Here is a 21,130-nt window from a genome sequence, read left to right as displayed (position 1 = left end):
TTTTGTTGTTTTTTTAATTTTCTGGTATAAAGATAAAGATCAAATTGTGTCATAGTTCAAATTAATTGGATGATATATATAAGGTTTCTGCATTTTAGTTATTTTATGTTGAGCGTCCGTTTTTAAAACCCTTCTAATTTCCAAATCTTTTCTTGAAGGAAAATACAGTACTGTGCGGAAGTCTTAAGCCACCATACATAGATTTGTTAGCAAAGTTGTAATATTAATAACAATAAAATTATTTATATATATATATAAGACGTTTGCACAGTACTGTATGTCGTTAAATTATGGAATTGGGTAATTTTACTTGGACTTTCCATAGAAACATTAGAAATACACAAATATTTTACCAGGACGCCTTGTGTGTACTGACCATAAAAGCTTAATGTTAAAAAACAACATCAAACTCATTAAAATTAAGATGCATTATAATATTTAAGAGTACCAGTTGGTAAAAATAGAACAAAGTCATTACACTCTTAAGATTTCTCCTTGGAGAGGATAAAACGGTCCGTAGGGTCTTCTCATTATTATTTCATCAATCAAGGATTTCAGCTGGGCGCGCGCACCCTGTCTGGTTTGGAGGGGAGACGAAAAGAATCCAGACACGCTGCCGCGCGCCTGCCCAGACAGCGGCCTGAATGCCTGGGATGAGCGCGGGACGACGGTGGTACGCGCGAGAGCTTGGCCGGGCCACGTAGCGGGGCTGAAGACACCGGTGCGCAGGTATCTCCGTAGCCCGTACAGCATATTTACAAACAATCTCACCCACGTTTGCCCATAAAATAACTGGCATTGCCTTTTAGAAATGCACATCCGCGAATGTAGAGGGAGAGCGAGAGAAGTGCGCGTGCAACCCTGAATCTGTGCAACTCTGATTGCACGAACGCAAGAGGGAGGTCGCTCTCGACGAAGGTAAGCCAGCAAACCTACAACAAAACGTCGCTATATAACTTACATTAATGCACTTCATGTATGACAAGGGTAGCAGCTTCTGTGAAAAAGCACACGTATGTCACCGGTATCCGGTACCCGGAGCTGCTGTGTCCGCGAGCACAGCTAGCACTGACTTTGTGACAGTGTCGAGTTGAGTGGGTTTGTCAGTACAGCAGTCTGGGTTTTGTTAGGAAAGCGGTGCTTTTCATCTTGCACGTCAAGAAAGACACATTGATAACAAAGCATGGCTTTTCATCTAGCTTCTTGTGGGTCCGATAACTGTCTCACTTCCCCTTTCAAAGTGCGGTATCGAAATTAAGTGCAACGTTAATGCTAAATATCTGACGTTAATGCTAGCTTTGAGCTAACTAGCCCCAATCTGGGCGGTTTTGGGTTAAAAAAAAAGTGAAAGTCTTGCATATATTGTAAGCTAATGCATGCCAGCAAATACTAGCTTGTAGATAGCTTAGCTAATGCAAGGTAATATGATTGTTCTTGTGGTTGGGTTACCTTCACTGCACTAAAATATCTAATGGCTGCACCTTCAGCTAATGTAGCCAAGTTAGCTTGTCATGTGTGTGCAGGTTAGTACCTATGGAGTGTGGCTAGCTTAGCTAAGTAGCCTAAGTTGGCCAGGCCTGCACAGTGTTACTGCTGCTCGGTGTATAATGTTGCGTCTTTGTTTTAACCCTTTCTTTGCTCCGTACACACTGAAACGTTAACTCCAATTCTTGTAGCAGAAAAGATTACTATAAGCGTGATTTAGCTATGTAAGGATGAAGTAGTTGCACTACATCCAGCCATACTTTTTCAAATGATAATGTAGCTTTCGCAATTTAAAGCTTCGTTCGCCATTTAAAGTAAGCTTGTATGACCCAGTCCTTCCGCTTGTCTTCCAATTATTACTCTTTGCACTCTAAATAAGATTGTAACCAAGACATCCAAATTGAATGTTCTCATTTTCCCTATTTAGAATAGAGATATTCCCGTTGTGAACATCAGTGGTCCGCTCTCAGGTTTTCTCAAGAAAGAAACTTGAGAGAGCTTGGGGTTGAGACAATATCCACTTTCCTATGATAACTCAGATGATTTATACCAGATCAAAAACATTAGGTACTGCTCTATGAACCGATTATGAGCTTGAGGGCCAAATACTTACAGAGGCATGGAGCACCCCTGCAGTGCACCACACAGTGAGCTGGTTAAGGTCTTATGAGTTTGGACTGGGTGAGGAATGTGAACCTTCACACGGTCCTCTACAAGCTGCGAACGGGGAAAGCTCATTAAAGTCTAGACTTTAGAGGGAGTGTGGATTTGAGGAGCATTGCTGCATACAAAGAAGTAAACGTGACGCATTTTGACTGCTTCAGAGGTTTCATCTGCTTTACTGTCACAAGTCAAGCATTTGTGAACACTTGCGGCATTTATTGCTGTTGGTTTAAATGTTGTGTAGTGCCTTTGCTGTAAAGCTCCCATCCTGTGTCATTCAAATTTTAAGCCACAGCAGCAGTATCTATCCGGTATACGACTGGCTTTGTGGCTTACCCAATATGAAATTAGTTTTGGTTTCTCATCTTGTCTCTGAGGCATGATTGAGAAAAGCTATAAATTGGTTATTGTTGGATAAACTTTGATTTCTGGTTTTGTAGAGCATTAGTAATGCTTTGGATTACTTAAATGGACTGTCAGGGAGACACTCATTTATGCATGCTCCTCTTTTTTTTGCGTCAGGGTGCAAAGTTCATCTGTGAAAGCAGTCCAAACTTAAAAAAGCAGTTGCAGATGATTATCATTGCAATAGGTTTGACCTCCCCATCTGGCAAGGTGATTGTGCAGACTAATTACCTGTTATATTGATATTGAAGTCTGCGCTCTACTTGATACCCACATCAAAGGACTGCATTATTTCGCTGTGAGTGAAACTCTGAAATGAGTCATCATTGATAATGATAAGCTGGTGGAAGAATTTTACTCAACATGGGTTACATAACCTCAATGCGTGTGTTTATTTGGACACGCTTTGTGCAAATAAACACGCATTTACACACACTCTTTTTAGCAGTGAATTTAGCACATTTGTTTAAAATTGGGAATGAAAAAATGAATGGCATCTTAAAGTTAGCTGTTGCATTTTTTTCCGCCCTGATGAACATTTATTTTAAACACACATGGGCTTAAAAGAGAATGTAACAAGCTGATTGCATGTCAAGTCAGGTTCAGGCAGTGGTTTTTCATGCAATTTATATTCCTCTGTCATCCAGACGCAGGGTAATCTATTAGGCTTTGTGTCTAAGACAGCCATGTGAGTTGAGTTGCTCTGTCAGTGCAGAGCTCACCCTCCCCTTGTGGTCTTAATGCTCTCAGAGCTGCTGTCCAATTCTCAGAAAGGATCAGAGTCAGCATGCACAGGAAGACAGGTGTGCCTGTGTGTGTGGATAGCCAAATTCTACATAAATGACTTTTGCTTCCACTTGCAAAACTGGTAGAACACAAATTCATGTATGTTTGGCTTTAATAAACGCTCAGCAAACATATTTAGTTTCATTTACATATGCCATCTTTCTTACATGTTTTTTTCTGACAGTCTTATGAGATGAAGTGAAAGGAGGAGCAAGAAAATCAGTTCAGGGTTTACTGAGAGAGATTAAAGCAATTAAGTGAGAATCAGTTTGAACTTAAATTCAGACTAAGTACTGAAATTCACGTAGCATCTTTTGGATGAGTGAATGAAGTTGAAAAATGTCAGAGTAGAAAATCTATAAAACTCATGAAAGAAAACTTTTTTTTTTGAGCTTTCAAATTTAGAGGTTTCACTTTAAATTATTCTGGTTTTATTCCTCATATTCTCAGCCTCTGATCAGTTTGAATCAGTGTTGATACTGAACCCTCAGTAATAACATAGTTATGGGAGCTGTAGTAAAATTAGAACACCACAAATGAAAATTGAAATTGAAAACTGCTCTAGAAAGGTTAAAGTTAAAAGATGCTTTTTGCTAATTGTGATCAATAATTATGAACGTAATTGTCAAGATGATCATCATGTTTGCCTTGGCTGTGTAGCTCTACATGATTCCTGTCACTAATTATCTGCTCCTTTGCACACTCTCTTGCTCCTTTTTTCTGGCACTCTGGCAAACCCTTCATGTTAATGATGGCTGTAAATTAAAGACAAGAACAAAGTGGTCTTCTTGGGTCGGTTGGGAGATGTTTGAATATGAAAGTCCCTCATGCCCTATTTTTGTTTTCTTTGTAGATGGAGGAGCTTTGTGTTAAAAAGAAATAAGGCGTTAGACGTTAGGAGAGGATGTTTGCTGTCAAGAAAGGAAATGTGTTTTTTGTTTCTTGCTCAGGGAGGTTTTCTAGTGAACGAACCACCCTTTTGCACAGTCATTATGGCGAGTAGGGTGTGAGGTCAGTTGAGGTCAACCAACAGTCAGCCAGGGACACCCCTGCTGAGATGTATGCAAAAATCAAGAGCGTACAAATGGCATAAAAGCAATATTTATTTGTGTACATGCTGTCTTTTTCATCATCAATTTGCGTAAACAAGATGGTCTCACTGTAGGTTCCAAACTGTGCAGTGTCTTGGCTTCATAGAAAGGTTGAAATACAGTTTCCTGTGGTTGTATCTGCAGTACAAGCTACTGAGCTGTGGTTACACTATGCTCTCTAACAGTCAATGGGAGGTGTGTGTGCAAGTTGGTGTGTATTGTTTAAAAGACTAGATAATATTTTGTGTAATCAGTGCAGTTGGTCTGGGTTTTGTTTTTGCAAAGTGCTCAGATAAGTCTTGTAAATTATACCAAATGTTGCGCTGGAAAGATATGAAACATAACTTTGACCATGAGCAGTTTCTGAATCGAGGAATTTATTGTTTAAAATTCAGATTGTAGGTGATGTACAGTGATTGTGTATGTGTTGTCATAGTCCATTGCTGTACATTTGAGCTATCAACAAATGTTTCAAGGTTTTTCTCCTCCAAACTCTATTTTAAAAATGTTTTATCTGGCCATCTGTAAGAAGATATTGCACTTCGTCTTGTTTTGTATGTGCTCATAAATGAACGAGTTGGTGTACTGGTGGGTTTTTTGTTAGGGATATAACAGTATAGCAACTCAAAGGAGTATCATGTCATGAAATTGCAGGAAATAAGCACTGATGAGCATCACTAAAAAACGTTATCTCCAAAATGGTCCTCAACGGAAACAACAAACATAATGTGTGGAAACACACAAATTAATCTAGCAAGCAAACCACCTCTGAGTTTTATTTTTTAGTGAGGTGTTTCAGTTGTGGCTTGGAAATATTTAGAATACGCAGCTTTTGAACTTGAATCTACTCACATTCACTTGTGAAGCCTGCGGTTTTAACTCCTACACACAACACTGAAACATTTGCGGGCAAATGTGGTGCTCTGTGTTGAAAACTTAACAACATGGCTTTGGTTTCAGTTCACAGTATTTGTCGTTACACAAGACTGAAAGAGCACCTTTTCTAACCTCATCTATATTTCGCCTGTTTCCTCTCTGTCTTATCTCCTAGGTAATGCACTGTAAATGGCTCCTCAAGCAACACACAGAAGTCATTACAGCAGCTCCATGTCTGGCATTCAGCTTGTCTTGTCCTGCTCTGCAGTTTGAAGACACTGGCACCCTGCAGGGCAGCAGCCTTCAGAGAAACTGAATCTTGGATCTGCCTACACCTCACATACTAACTTGAGAGGAATTCAGCTTCAAATGTTCAGCATCAAAGACACTGAGCCTTTGATTTTACACTCTGATTTTTAGGCACATGGAACAAAACTTGGAACAGATTGTATGTCTTTCAGAAGGCATTTCCTACCTTGGACAGTATGGATGCTCTTTTTGAGTCAGGTTGACTCTCTTGTCTCATCCCCTCCTTCCTGTCTCTTCAGTTGAAGGAGGGTAGGGGATTGGTGTGGGGTCCCCTGCCCCTCCTTGCAGAGTAGGCTAGTCTACCTTGACACCATAGCAGTTACTCTTTTTTCCCTTGTGCACCTACCAACTGCATCCCGCCATTCACTCTCCCTCTTCATGAAATCCTGCAAGAGCCTCAAGGAAGAGGTTTCTGTCCCTAGCCTTGGCGGGATGTCACAAGAAGAAGGACGCAGGGTGCCGGTGTCAGAATCCTATTTTCACCCTCCTAACCCAGATCTGGACCTGATGGGCAAGCTTTATAAGAGGGAGGTTGGTGGCAAGCCATATTCTGTGTTAGTGGACAATAAAATGGCGGCCAAGACATCCGTGGGAGACCAGAACATTGGTCAGGTGCCGACTCAACATGTGACGCCGCAGCAACATCAGCAGTACTTCATGGAGGGGGGAGCAGGGCAGGACGTGGGGACGCACGGGCCCCAGGCTGGCAACGACGGCACCTCTGAAGACACTGAAAATGATGATGACGATGAAGAAGAGGGTGAGGATGAGGACGAGGATGGGGAGGATGAGGGCTTCAAGCGTGAGCAGATCATTGTGGAGGTTAACCTGAACAACCAGACACTTCATGTATCTAAGGGGGAAAATAAAAGTGGAACCACAGCAGATGAATCTGAGAGAGCTGGCAGTGACCATGATGATGATGAGGAGGAGGAGGAAGAGCAGGATGAGGACAGTCCTGATGAAGAAGAAGAAGAAGAAGAAGAAGAAGAGGAGGAGGAGGAGGGGGAGGAAAACAACGAGGAAGATGATACTGAGAGTCGACGAACAAGGTCAAAGCGGGCCCGTCGTGGTACGAGTGGCACAGAAGCTTCCAGCCAGCCTCGCAGGAAAAGCCTCAGAACAGTTCTGAGCGCCGCAGGAGTGACGACCAGGGGCCGACGGAAGCCCTTGGAGCCTTCGAAGAGCAAGCGTAGGTCAGCCAGATCAGCCCCATTGTCTGCTGGTTCCACGACCACAACGACAGAAGGAAAAGCAGAGGTAGAGGAGAAGGAGTTGCTGGCGTGTGAAAAGTGCCCGCGAGTGTTTAACACACGCTGGTACCTGGAGAAGCACATGAATGTCACACACAGGCGAATGCAGATTTGTGACAAGTGTGGCAAAAAGTTTGTCCTGGAGAGTGAGCTGGCCTTACACCAGCAGACTGACTGTGAGAAGAACATCCAGGTAATGCAAACTTTTCTCTCTGCTTCTGCAAAGTCACATTTTATTCTGAATGACTAAAAGGGCATTTCCAGGGTTCACCATATTCTTTGATTAGATTTTTATATAATTGATCAGTTCAGCAGTTTCCCAGCCCATCGTTGTTTTAGATTTATTTTGGGTGCTTCGATGCAATAAACAGAATGCTGAAGCAGTTTGTAAATATCTGAAACATAAAACTGTTATGTTTCTTGTTATACTTGGTTCATAAAAAAACTAGTAATAGGATTGTGGTGTAAGAGTGAAGGAAAATAACACATTAGTTTTGTTCCTGGGCAAACAAATTTGGAATCCCACTAAGTCATATATCTGTAGCCAAAATACTGCCTAATAATAATATTAATTATGTTTTATGTTTTCTGGGGAGTTATTTGTAATATTTAAGCCATAAAAATGCAAAACATAATCATTTTAATGGGCTGTATTGTGATCTGCTGTCATTGATGGTATCATACATGGGTTCAATTTGGTTTTGATTCTCCAAAACAAAAAAGTGATTCAGCTTTTTAATACCTGAGGGTGTTTTGACTGGTTTGAACGGCTTAATTTAGCCCCATGGTTTGCTGAAGTTGATTTGGATTATCAGTTTGTGAAGAAAGTCTTTTCACCTTTTCCCCAGCTGGTTAAACAAGTTGAAAAACCATTTCAAGCTGTGAATAAACAAGTTCTCTAATAATGAGCTCAATGGATCAGAAAAAAACTGTTTATTAATGCAGAGCCTGTTAATGCACTTCTCAATTCCAGGAGGCAAAACTCAACATTCACTCTTTTTGATCATTTCTGTTTAGGAGAGAGTACTGCAAGTGGAGTATGTTTAACAACAGGGCTGCAACCATTGACTGTTTTCATTGTTGATTAATCTGTTAATTATTTCTGGATTTATCAATCCGTTGTGTGGTCTTTAAACTGTCAGAGAATTGTGAAAATAATTGATTATTATTTGCCAAAGCTGATGATGATGTCCTCAAATGTCTTGTTTTGCCCACAACCCAAAAGATATTCAGTTTCCATTTCACTTTAAGAAGCTGGAATCAGAGAAAAGAAAAAAATCTTAAAAAATTACTCGAACAGATAAGTAAATCATCAGATAAGTTGGCAGTTAATTTAGTAGTAGACAACAAATCAATTTATCATTGCAGCTCTCATGTCTCAGTAATAACACACTGTGAATCACAGTGGATGTTAAAATGAGTTTTTACACCAATAAAAAAAAAAGGGACATCATCAAATTAACCTAAACTCAATGCAAATCTAAAAGAGATAACCGATCACATTCACCCCTTCTACTCTGAAACACCAAAACCATTACGAGTGAAGCCCAGTGAATTTACATAATAACCTACATGGAAATCACCTGTAACACCTGTATAAAATCAAAGCGTGAAAGTTGATGTTTTTAGGTTCGGTACACTTTTATCTGATAGGTTTAACTACTGGATAGTCACTTCTTGGTCAAAACTATATCACAAAGACAAAGGATTATAGCAAAACAAATTAAAAAAAAAAAGAACAAATCAAGGGTGGAATACAGTAATACACATCCCTTGGTATAAAATGGGATTTAAAAAACCCCACAGCACAGTGTAAATCTGACATGAAAAATTAACATCTTTGTGATAAGAGTGCAGTTAAGGCTACCAACAGAGCTCCGGGGTTCATGAATGAGATGGCAGATGCACAACTGTGACCCCAGTGCTCCCCAGCTTTATGATAGTGAAAAAAAGAAAGACGCTGTTTGAAGAAGAAAAATCTCACATGATAGCTTGGCAAGCATTTGCCAGAAGACATGTGAGAGATACTAGAACAGTGGAAGTCTCTGATATGATGAGACCAACTTTAAGCTTGCTGGCAATCTTTTTAAATGCTATCATTTATATGTTGGTGGCAACGTGATGCTGTGGGGAGGATGCTTCTCTGCAGTCTGCAACATAACTGCCAGTACAACTGGACTGACTTTCCAGCAGGACAGCTTCTCCAAACAAAGAGCCAAAGCTCCAGAATAGCTTCAAAACAACAATTTTGGTATTCTGTATTTTCAGAGCCAGTCTAAACTTGAATGTTCTGCAAAGAAAAATTACAGTGTCCAGTTGTGCTGAGATGATTGACCCACACAGACATAAAGCTATAATTGCTGCCAAAGGTGCCTCCGCTTAATACTGTGACAGGGATAAGACACAGAGGCAATCAATTGTTTTGTAATTTATGTAATTTATACAATGATATATAAGTCTCCTTCTGTTGATGTGTCTTTTTACATCCACTTCTAATCTTTTTTCCATTATTTTAATGAGGACAAGGTGCAGGTGGGGTAAATACTTCACAAGTGAAAAATATGATTCAAACAGAAATTACATCAGTTAGCAATAATGAAATCAACTTATTCCTGTTTGTTTTTCTCCCTTGATGGCATCTAGATTGTATAATCAATTGAACTTTGTCAGAAGATTTCCAGGGGGAATTCAGGAAATTAGACACATTGTTAATTTCTCCAGCAGAGGGAGCTGGAGTATAATGAAACTGTACTGGAAAAACAGAGCCATCTGATGGCCATCAGGATTTGTTGCTGATGATGTTCATCAGTAACAATAATCTTTTATCTTCTATCTTTCTATGTGTTCTTCAGTGTGTCTCCTGCAACAAGTCTTTTAAGAAGCTGTGGTCACTGCACGAGCATATTAAGATTGTGCACGGCTATGCGGAGAAGAAGTTTGCATGTGAAATCTGTGAGAAGAAGTTCTATACTATGGCTCATGTCCGTAAGCACATGGTTGGTAAGTGAGGGTCTTTTTTTCCACAGTTCCTTTTATGCTGCATCACAATGTCACACACTGTGGGTGTAAGCCATTGCTACTTACATTAAAAAAATAATATTATAGACATAGTTCATGGTGTGTTTTGGGACTTTACATGAGCAGTTTTTCCTTTTGAAAGGTTTTTATGTAGCTTTTTTTTTTCGAAAATCACAAACGAAACTTTCTTTAATAACAAACAATGACACACTGCTGTCCTGGTTTAAACACTAACATTATCTGATTTAGTGTTTGCAGTTGTCTCAGTGTTATTTTCTTCTCTCTCTCTTTTATTCATCTCTTCCCCTCAAACCCAGCTCACACTAAGGACATGCCATTTACCTGTGAGACATGCGGGAAGTCATTTAAACGCAGCATGTCTTTGAAAGTTCACTCACTCCAGCACTCTGGAGAGAAGCCCTTCCGTTGTGAGGTAAGATACACACACGCTGTGTCCCTGTTCAGACATGATATTCTGTAGACCGTTTCAAGGGGTCTTTCAATTGCTAGGAAACGACATTGTTGTTCCACCAAGACTCTCAGTCCAACTACTACTGTGCACGAAAACAGCAGAAGAAATGCAAACTTTAATCTTTTTTGTGGATGTGTGCACGCAGCGCAGGCTTTCCATGAGTGTTTTTTTTTTTCCCCAGCTGCAGTTTTGGACTCGCAGGGTGTATAATTGATATGTTGATGCGTTTGCAGATTATCAGATCAGATCGATGAAATAGAGCTGTTTGTGAGTGAATGCAAACTTTTAGACAACACAAGGAGCAGTTAAGTTTCACTGTCAGCACGCCTGCCGTTCTACTGTTCTGTCTCTGCCTTGTTTCTGGTGCTATAAATAACCGAAAGGTTCCAGTAGTGCTCCTAATAAACGGTCCAGCTCCAAAATAGAAAATCAGTTTGTGGCAGTAGATGTTTTCATCATGGCAGGCTGCCCCAAATGAATGAAACTCTGAAAAGTGAACACAGTACACGCAAATAAGAAGTCCCCTCTCTTCCTCTGAGTAGCAATCATTAGCTTGCATTAGCAAGCAAACAATGTGGGCTAGCAATTGTTATCTTGAACAAGCTTACTTACCGGAAATGGAAAGACCCTGGAGTTTCCAGACGGTGTCCTGTTATTTCTTTTGACAGCTACAATCCACTCTTTGTGCTGGCTCGTTAGTTTGTAATTCATCAAATGGAACAACTTACCATTAAGCAGCAGTGTCCTAAAACTAATTTTGTCAGTCTCCACAGTGTGTATTTCAGATCAGGAGGACTAAAGTTCATCCTTTCATCAGCTGTTGTGTAGTATCGGCTAGACTGGAAGCCTAAGTGGGACAGTGATGTTGTTTCCTTGCAACTGGAAGACACTTTGAAACAGTCTATAGTATATTACAGATATATAGTATATTCTGTTAAATCTGAATTGGGTCCAAAGCTAGTTGAGACAGATTGCAGTTCACAACAGTATCATAATGTGTCTCATATGTATCTGAAGCTAATGCTACATGAAAAGATGATGTAGGTTCAGGCCTCACAGCCAGAAAACATGACAAGCTCAGTTTTATTGTGCTGATTGCAAACTGTCCTTCAATGTGATCGGACACATTTTTGTTCAGTTCGCTTTATAGTGTTAATATGTTGTGTAACCCCCCTAACCGTGGCCTTAAAAGGTAGATACAGTCATCCTTTGTTTGTCCTCATGCCACCCTGTCATAAGTAGACGACACTTGATACATGGATATCCAAGAGGAATTTTACAGCCAAACTTGTTCGTCTTGTTCTGTCATTTTCCATCACCCTTTTACATGCTTCTGCTGTTAAAAATGTTTTGCCACGTTAAAGGCCATTCACATAACATAGAAGACAGGAGCCTTTTTACCATGACAGTTCCCAAATAGACACTAAGTATTTTTCAAGCAGCCTAAATTCCACAGCTGAATGATGATTTTTCCGCAACACAGTCGAGGTTTAATTTGCTTTTCTGCTTGAACAAATGTCAGAACCTCTATAATGTTGACATACTGGAGTGATGGTATGCATTAAATATTGTTTGTCACAAACACACACACCTAAAACATCATCCTTGTTGCACATCCTTTTATAATGTATTTATTTTGAGCTGAATTCAACACTCAGTACTCCATTTGGCTGTTAAAGTGGAGTGACTAAAGGTTACAGTTCTGTGAATTTGTCCTTGTGTGCCTCCAAAAGAAGCCTCAAGGTAGGTTTTACTCATTAGTTTGAGCAGAGGAGCATCTGTGCCATGTGGTTTGTGACCAACCACAAAATATTCAGTTATATTCAGTTGATGTCTTTCAGACGGGGTCCATCCTCCTGTTTTTTTAAACATTCATCAGACAGTAATGCAATCTTAGTTATACAGAAAAGTCAGGCCTTGTCAAATATTAGCAAACCACACATTCAGTGGTCACCAGTTAACTGTAACATAAATGTAGTTCAGTGTGTTGAGCTTCAACCAACATCTGTTTCAGATGCATTTTGTCACATTGTGTGTCAAGATTTCCAGCCTTATTTCTGCTCAACACGGTTAGTTACAGTTGAATATCTTTTCCCTCTCCTCACTTGTGAATTACAGGAAGTTGACAGATGGGGCGCTTTACTTCTACCCGAGGCTTTTTAATATCCAACCACTTAAAGAACAGCACACAGGGAACATGTGTGTATGGGTGGAGCTGCTCAAATTAAATGTTTGAAGTCTTTCTGCACTGCAACATGTGATTACATGCCTGTTAAGGGTGTATGTAATGTATAGGTCATTCTCATCAGTGGTCTTGCTCTGTAGTGCCATATGGAAACTGCTGGATTTCTTTACCCACAGACATTTATTTAGCCAGGTGGTGCCATTGAGGTTATAAATATCTGACTCACAGACTTGACTAAAAAAGCCTCATAATGCAAACGCACCATGTGGTTACATGTACCCAAATAATCTGGTTATTGTTGGTTTGCTGCAGTAACCCAATTTCTTAAATCTCATATACATATAAATGAGAAATCTGATTCCATTATCAGATTAAGAGATTAAGAGAAATCTTGTTAACACCGTTTGATATCCGGGGCCTATACTACAAAGCCAGTTCAACAAGCCCAGGGTATCTTTTGGTTATCTGGCTTCACTAACCCTAACGTTGGCTGTCTGGATAACCAATACCATGAAACTAGTCTTTAACTAGCTCAGTCAACTTTCAGCCACAAGCCCATTCATCTGAAAGAGCCAGGGTGGTTAATTACCAGCAACTACCTGCAGGAGTGTCCTGTTTTACTGATAGCAAGAAGTCATTATAATCAGAGTGAAATAGGAATGATAGTCTATAATCTTACAACAGAATAAGAAGATGTAGAAAAACTAGAAGTCGTTTCCAAATATTCAAAGTAGGCCAAGGATTAAAACGTGTAGGTATTATTATATATGATTTAAGTATAGAGTGAGTGTTTTTTACTATTTATTAAGGAACTACTCTAACTATGTAACATAAGCACATTTAAGAGTAACACCAGACTAAAAAATGGAAAAGTAGAAGTTAATAGCCCTTTTTGCGCAGAATTAAACAAGGCCGGCATCAGACCACTCTGGTGTATTATTGAAGACAGCATGCCGGCATTGCAGAAGCCAAAGAGGTGTGACATTTAACACAACAGCATCTGCCTCTGGTGTAACATGTAACATTTGACAATCAGCAACACTTTATAAACAATAACAATGGCATAACATGGCAATAACAATCATTCACTGTCCCTGTTGTATGGCGGCTGATCTCATCAGGGTAAGGAGCTCCTGAATGTCGATCTTTCCCAATTTGCAGACATATATGGCTGCTCTTCTTGTTCTTTGAGTTAGCCATTAACTGCTGCTAGCTGCTTTTTGAATCTCCTGTGGTGGGTCGCACACATAACACGGCGTCAAAATGTCACATCCGTACTGCCCATATTCCCATTCTGCTGTCTGTCCCTTTAACATAGACCTCGATGCGGCACTGTTTCTACCTATGTTGCTGGTTACTTTGTACACCGATTCCATGATCATACCCCTTTTACAGAGTGGCGGGGATATTCCCACCTTGAACAGGCAGTGTAACGGGCTGATGACTCGTGAGGTCTATCTGACTAAAATCTTGCATTAATATTCACAGGAGCCAGGAAGCAGTGTGTGGACAAATTTCTAGTTCTTATTACACAGGTGTCACATGTTGTTATGAGCTGCAGTGATGAAGTCAAACTGTAAAATCAGCCACACTGTCAGCTATCACTCTGGGAATAAAATAAATTTTGCACAGTTAAAATGCAGCTAAAATCATCATCAGGTTTTTAGTGTTTCAAAATTATCTCTGTTAGAAGCTTTGTTTTATATACAGAGTGGAAATAGAAAGCCAGGAACAATAAAATGATTAACTGACCTATAAAAATGTATTCTCTCTTTTATCCTGTTAAAAAGTGAACCAGCTTCATGGTATCATGGTACTTAAAATCAGGGTTACCCTTAAATAACCTTAAAACCCCAAAGCCTGCTCAGCATAACGGGCCTCTGGGGAAACCTGTTCTCTTGGTCCTTGTATACAATTTTCCAGGGGGGTTCAGCCCCTCATGCACAAAAATATAAATGTGAATGGAAATAAGTTTCTCAGTTTCCTGACTAACCTGGTTTCTTGTGTTCATGTAAATGTAATCCATACACAGCAGTTACATGACAGCAGTGTATCGATAAATAAGATCACAGAACTTTTTTAAATTTTTAATGCTCAAAAGTATAGGAGGAGGAGGACATGAAAGATCTTTTACTGTCATTCAGAGTTTTTTGAGTTTTTGTGTGTCTGTATGTATGTTTAACAATTTCCTCTGTTGACCTGGTGTGCTACTCGAATGTCTCTGTTGTAGAACTGTGATGAGCGGTTCCAATACAAGTACCAGCTGCGGTCCCACATGAGCATTCACATTGGACACAAGCAGTTCATGTGCCAGTGGTGTGGCAAAGATTTCAACATGAAGCAGTATTTTGATGAGCACATGAAAACACACACAGGTGAGTAATGCACCCATCGCCTATTAAACAGACCAATTTTGTTCCTGGGGTCTATTGTTCTTCGGGTATGTTTTAACCTTTTTTGACCTCAGGAACGTTTTGTTGGAGCTGAACTTTTGTCTAGTTTTAAAACTCTTCTTGACCGCAGAAACCGGGAAACGATGAACTACATAGTCACTGGACAACCTCAGAGTTAAATTTAGATCCAAAGCTATTGATGCTGCCTGCTAAAACTAGCTACTCAAGAGACTGTGGTTTCGAACGTTCAAGGAGCAATCAGCAGCGTGGAGTCTCTTATTGTTTTTTCATGATACTGAAATTTGGAAATGCAATACAATACCTTGAAAAATATTGACATTTAAAACCATTTTTGATACCAAGGGGAAAAACTGATATTAAGGGTTCACAAGTTATATATTTAATTAAAAGATAAATATACCAGTAGTATACCTTGACAGTTACGCCTTTTCCTGTCTTGATTAGTATGGGTCTGAAAAATGCAAAGACATGGGATGTGGGATTTTATGATTTTATGAATTTTTTTTCTGATTTTGCATTGTAAAATTTTGAGGTCATATTTTCCAAAGTCATGTTTTTATGGTACAGTAAATATTTGGGCAAAATTCTCACAAACTCTATTGTAAAGTCGGTCTATATTTTCATGTTGCTCAGCATTAATAAAGTCTTAAATTCCATTTGCCTTATGCCTTAGGAACCTTGATAAGTAAGAGTGAGAAAACACAGCTGGTATCGATGTATTGATACTGCAGAAAATGAGTATTGAAACTGTTTCAAATATTCATAAAATTTCATTTGTATTGATAAATCAGTGTTTTTGACAATACTTGTGTCAAATACAAGCAAGTTCTGGCCATCACTACTATAAGAACAGGGACTTGGAAATTTACTTTCTGTAATGTCATTAACGCTTGAATTTATGCAGCCAACTTTCCAGTCTAAAAAAAAAGAGTGTGATAACAGAAGAAAGGCGAAAGAAAAGTGTTTCACAGTGTTTAAATTTTATACAGTCTAAAACAGAAAATTAGCTTCAAAGCTCTCTGCTGAACCTTACTGTTGTGGAGGCAAGCAACAGCCTTCTCATTCCCTCTTTGCACACCTCTTTTTTTTCATCAGCAGTATTCAAATCAGTGAATTACAGAAAACAACAATAAGACTTGCCTGTTGTGGCATTGAATGCAAAAGATTGTTTCATTTTGAACGATATAACAAAATTCTTCAGGTGTATCACTTGAAAGAAAAATGTTGAGTGACACTTTTTTCTATCAAAAATATGTAATTTCAGTCCAGCAACAGTCATCACACAAGTCACACATCCTACCATAAATCAGGCCTTACATGTGAATAGGAATGCAAAATGCCTAAAAGACTTAAAACGTCATACTTTTTTTCAGTTTTTGTCGTTAGATGTTAGGTTTTTTATTCTGTCTGTAAAATATTGTCTAAGATTCAGAAATGTTTTGAGATGAAATCTTTGCCAAACAACAACAATGTTCCCGGGCTCAGTCAGCCAGCCAGTCACCATACACTCTAAATAAAGAAGACATGAGAAGTTTCCAAAATGAACATTATAGTGGTAAGAGCAGGAAGACTTCGCCCAGTTTATGTAATGAGAGGGATGCTCTACATCAAAGAAGAGCCTTGCATATATTGGGGCTTATAATGACTACCCAGACACATGCTGTATTACATCCCTCTGGTTTTCTGTCCCTGCTGCTTTGCTATTTCGAAGTCCAAACTGAGCAGTGCAGCCTGTTCGTCTTTCACTGTTTTCTTTCAGCCGTGCCGGTCGTGGGTGGACACACTGCTCTCCGTTGGCCCTCACGGTTCTATTTGCGATGTGTAATTACACTACCCTCTCCTCTCCTTGCCACTAGCAACCAGTTTGGAGACACACCCAGTCTTGCCCTGTAATAGGCGGCACCCATGTTAAACACAAACTCTCAAAGTTTGGTTCACTGCTGCTCACAGATTTCTCCTGATTCCTTGTGAGTGTACTGTAACAGTTACAGAGGACTAGCACATTGGCTGTCACCTTTTGATATTCAGTTGGTTTGGAGGAGCTTCACACATAACATGCCAGTGTAAGGCATTTAGAGAGCCCTTCAGCAGCCTGTTAATAGATGGCTGTGTGGGTGGTAGCAGGCACATTCAGTAGCTCCATGGAGGGAGGTTAATGAGAGCGGCATTCCAACGGAGCTGCTGTTATTCACTTTCACATCTCCTCTCCTCAAAGTGTGAATTGTAATAGCTTCCTGCGGAGTGGGTGGGTTGACAGCAAAGACCCTCAATTCAAGATGCCAACTTATTAGCATTTTTAAAAGAGAACTGTCACTCTTTGTAGAGAGAAATGAGGGGAAAAAAGTTAACTTTGTTTTTTCTGAGAGCCTTAATCGGTTGATTTATTTTTAATTTGTAAGCATCGCATTTGACAAAAAAGGATTTGACTCAGATGCATCATATTATTTTCTCTGTGTAGCTCCAGTCTTCTTGTTGATTTATACAGTCTCTGTCTTCCTCAAACATCACTCTTTTATTTTCTGACTCTGTGCAGGAGAGAAGCCTTTTATTTGTGAGATCTGTGGGAAGAGCTTCACCAGCCGGCCCAACATGAAGCGACACCGCCGCACCCACACTGGGGAGAAGCCCTATCCCTGCGAGGTGTGCGGCCAGCGCTTCCGCTTCTCCAACATGCTCAAAGCACACAAAGAGAAGTGTTTCCGGGTTACCAGCCCTGTGGTCCTGCAGACCAGCGGCCCACCTGTGCCTGTCCGCCTCTTTGCCAACCCCTTCACCTCCTCTTCCTCCACCTCTATTCCCAGTCCCTCAGCTCCCACCCCGGCCACCTCGGCACCGCTGGGCCTCAGCCCGACTGGTGGGCCGATGCCTCCACGAAGCCCCGTGGGACACACATTCTCCCACGTACAGCTCCACTCAAGCCCCACTCACCATCACCCCCACCCCCCAACAACCCCACAACACCTCTCAAACACACCCCAGCATGCCTCCCCTCACCCCCACCACCACCTGGCCGTGCCCCCGGTCTCCCACCTGCCTCCACCCCCGGCCCTTTTCAAGAGTGAGCCCTTAAACCACTGTGGGCACGAAGACAGCAGCTACCTGCACCACATGGCTCCCCCTGATAAAGGTCCCGGGGCCCCACAGCACCACTGAACTGTGCTCCAGCTCTGCAGGCCCACACCAAACCGCGCCTTGTTCCTCCTCTTCTCATAGTCCTGCCTCAGTCTCTCAGTTGCCCCTGATGAAAGGGTGCTCCTCTCAAACAGATATAGATAAGTCAAGCTACACATGCACGCCTGTGTATGTGATTATACACCCTCAGTGTGCACATTATTTAAGTAAGACGCCTACTTAAATAACCACGGTTGACTGACAAAGATTTCACAACCTCTTGAATTTTTTTCTTCTTGAACATTTTCTTAAGAAATCTACACAACATGATTTCCTTGCGAGTTCTCTGTCTGTACATTCATGGGTGTATAGTATCTTCTTTTCATCAAAAGCTGCTGACGGAGGTCGACATATGTATTACCCGGGCTTCGTGGATCATCAAGGAGTCATTGAACTTTTCCTCTTTACGTCAAGTTGACTTGTGGTTGCACATTGATCAGGACTCTTGCTCTGTGTGCAGTTCCTCCCCACAGCAATACTCAACCTGTCCTCTCAGTTGTACTGCAGAGCCTCGCCCCACAGCAATGTTTGATGAATGTTGGTTCTACCTGAGCCTTTCTCTGTCCTGAAGCCAAAGTTGAGGCTTTCTGTCAGAGGGGCGACAGCAGCAAGACGCAGTGCCATAGGTTACAGTAAGAAGGGGGGAGGAATTTTTGTAGGGGACATTAGAAAAAAAAGGGTTTTGTAAATGGTTAGTTGAATCTAGACGTGGTCTAAGGTTCACATCACGGTTAAATGGTGCTTTCCATTCCAGTACATAAAATATTTCTTAATTTTGCTTTTCCATTTGATTTTCAGAAGTGTAATATTACAAAATGTATTCTGTCAGCCTGGCTTTTCTACAATGGATTTGAGTTATGACTAGAAACTCAAATCATGCAGGACATACACCCTCACAAGCACACTCTGAAAAGACAACAGATGGCCACTGGTGTACTTACTGCGATCAGTGCAACCTCAGCTTTCAGTACTGTTGGTCAACCAATGTTTTTAGATAACAGATGACTGTCAAATACTGCCACTGTGAGGGGCCAGACACATGGCCCCATCAGGATTTACCCCACTTCCCTTCGCTGCTGTCGAAATGATACGGGTTACCATGTGAAAGGTCATTTGACATAAACACACACACGCAGTATACACACACCGGGACCTTTTTTCATCACAGTTCTTAGCAGGCAATTTATGCATATTCCTCTTAGCCTATATTCCACGGTTTGGTGTGGGGCGTAGTATGTAAAGGTTTGTTTTTTTGACTTTCATCGTACAGATTGATCCACACAGGCAAACGCGTGTCTAAACCTGTTGAATGTTGCCTACGCAAAATGATGGCTGATGAGTCATTCGTGTTTTTATTTTATTTTTTTATTCTTTATGTTCTCGGATAATTTGCTCAGTTTTAAGCTAATGAATGGTTCTGCAGTGTAGATATACTGTTATTAGCACATGATAGGAAATGTCAGGATAAAAAGCAGTGGTCATACAACTTCTAATACTCAGAATTCTTGTATAGATAAGCATACATGTGATCAAGTCAGCATCTTTACATTTATTAATGTAATAGCCGATGGTGTGAATGTCATTTGTTTAAAATGGTTGGCAAGTATTTGGCATGAATTTGAGCTGCGTGGTTGTTAGCCCTTCACCCAATCTGACAGCTATCAGATGTGTGTGTAGGAGCGACGTTGAGCTTGTGTGTGTGTGTGTGTGTGTGTGTGTGTGTGTGTGTGTGAGAGAGAGAGTGAGAGAGTGTGAGAGAGAGAGCGAATGTGCGCATGCATTAGTCTCTACCAGTCTGTCTGGTTATCCCCAGTCAGTGCTCTTCTACCAAAAGCTGCTTTTACACAGTGTGACCCAAAATGTGTATATTTGGGGATACCTGAGATGGGCAATAGCAGTAAAATTAACATGATCCTCTTTCTACCACTCTAACTGTATTAAGTCTGAAGTGGTTAAGTAGCTCCATAGATTAGGATGTACCCCTTTCTTTGATTTGAGACCTGCAATTATCCTGCCATTTCTGTGGGTCTTAATACAGCCGTGTTATTAGCTCATCATCCTGTCCCCTCTGGTTCACTGCTGTGCTTCAGCATTTTTGCAGTATGGAACTTTGTCTTGTTGTTTTTTTTTTGTTTTTTTTTTAAGCCTTTTCATTTGTGTGTATTCTCTGCACTTTACTGCTGCGTGGGTGAGGCGCAGGGAAGCGAGGGACTGACAATGCATTGTGGAACAGAGTGCAGTTGTGGCTGCATGGAAAAGGGTGGAGGTGATTATTTCGAGTGGATGTTTTTAGGCAAGGAAAGGAGGAGAATCCCGGATGGAGACGGTTAGTGTGGAAGGGACCATAGCAAACAGGAGGACATGTCTTTTAGTAGTGAATTTAATTTCCTATTTTTTCAAAGAAATACACTTTTGCTCCTGATGTTCCTCCTGCTGTGGCGACTTTACACCAGCCCCTCCAAGCTATGTCTGAAATCCATTCTTTTGTTCTGTTTCTAAATGGAGTATTTCCTGTCCGTCATGTCCTTTTCTGTCTTTCAGTTTGCCTGAATGATTCTCCTCCTCCTTTCTTTGTTATATAGAATGCACTTTCTACTAAAATTCTTGGCTAGTTAAAAAAAAATAACATTGTATATTCTTTAAAGATGTTTTAAAAAATCAATATACTTTTTCCCCTTTGTATTTTTAACCACTTAATGTAGCATTGCGTATTTTATTATTGTATCTGGTACAACATGTGCAGCTTTATAATGTCCTGGTTTGTCCTTTTTTTTGTATGTTATTCGGAGATTGAGGAGAAGTGAAAAAGTTGGGCCTTTTTTGATAATGTACATTTAACTGACTGCTAACTTTGAGAAGTAAAAACAAGTAGCCATGATTATCACATATCCGTGTGCCTCTTTTTATCTTCAGATGCTATGAGTTTACTGTGTAACTAAACCAGGACAGGTTATTAAACATGAAATGTGGAAATAAAAGGATCGTGAACAACATGTTCCTAG

The 21,130-nt window shown here is 40.5% G+C and overlaps 1 protein-coding gene across 3 annotated transcripts; it reads left to right on the top strand.

Moving 5' to 3' along the window:
* Positions 1 to 583: 583 nt before the first annotated feature.
* Positions 584 to 21,014, top strand: znf652 (zinc finger protein 652). 3 transcript variants are annotated; one of them, XM_042505139.2, is made up of 7 exons: positions 584 to 729; positions 810 to 918; positions 5,482 to 7,061; positions 9,721 to 9,868; positions 10,204 to 10,319; positions 14,774 to 14,918; positions 17,491 to 21,014. In XM_042505139.2, the coding sequence occupies exons 3-7, from the start codon at positions 5,994 to 5,996 to the stop codon at positions 18,108 to 18,110; spliced, it is 2,097 nt and encodes a 698-aa protein (XP_042361073.2). In that variant the 5' UTR covers positions 584 to 729; positions 810 to 918; positions 5,482 to 5,993; the 3' UTR covers positions 18,111 to 21,014. The 3 variants fall into 3 exon arrangements, with proteins under 3 accessions (XP_042361073.2, XP_042361072.2, XP_087947227.1); XM_042505138.2 differs by having other exon boundaries at positions 612 to 918; XM_088091101.1 differs by lacking the exon at positions 810 to 918 and having other exon boundaries at positions 640 to 729.
* Positions 21,015 to 21,130: the final 116 nt, after the last annotated feature.

The sequence above is a fragment of the Plectropomus leopardus genome, chromosome 18 (genome assembly GCF_026936395.1).
Source record: "Plectropomus leopardus strain MGB_pleo_1.0 chromosome 18, ASM2693639v1, whole genome shotgun sequence".
In the NCBI taxonomy this organism is placed as follows: Eukaryota; Metazoa; Chordata; class Actinopteri; order Perciformes; family Serranidae; genus Plectropomus; species Plectropomus leopardus.
Note: the sequence above shows the minus strand (reverse complement) of the source record. Positions and strands in the feature narration are given on the sequence as shown.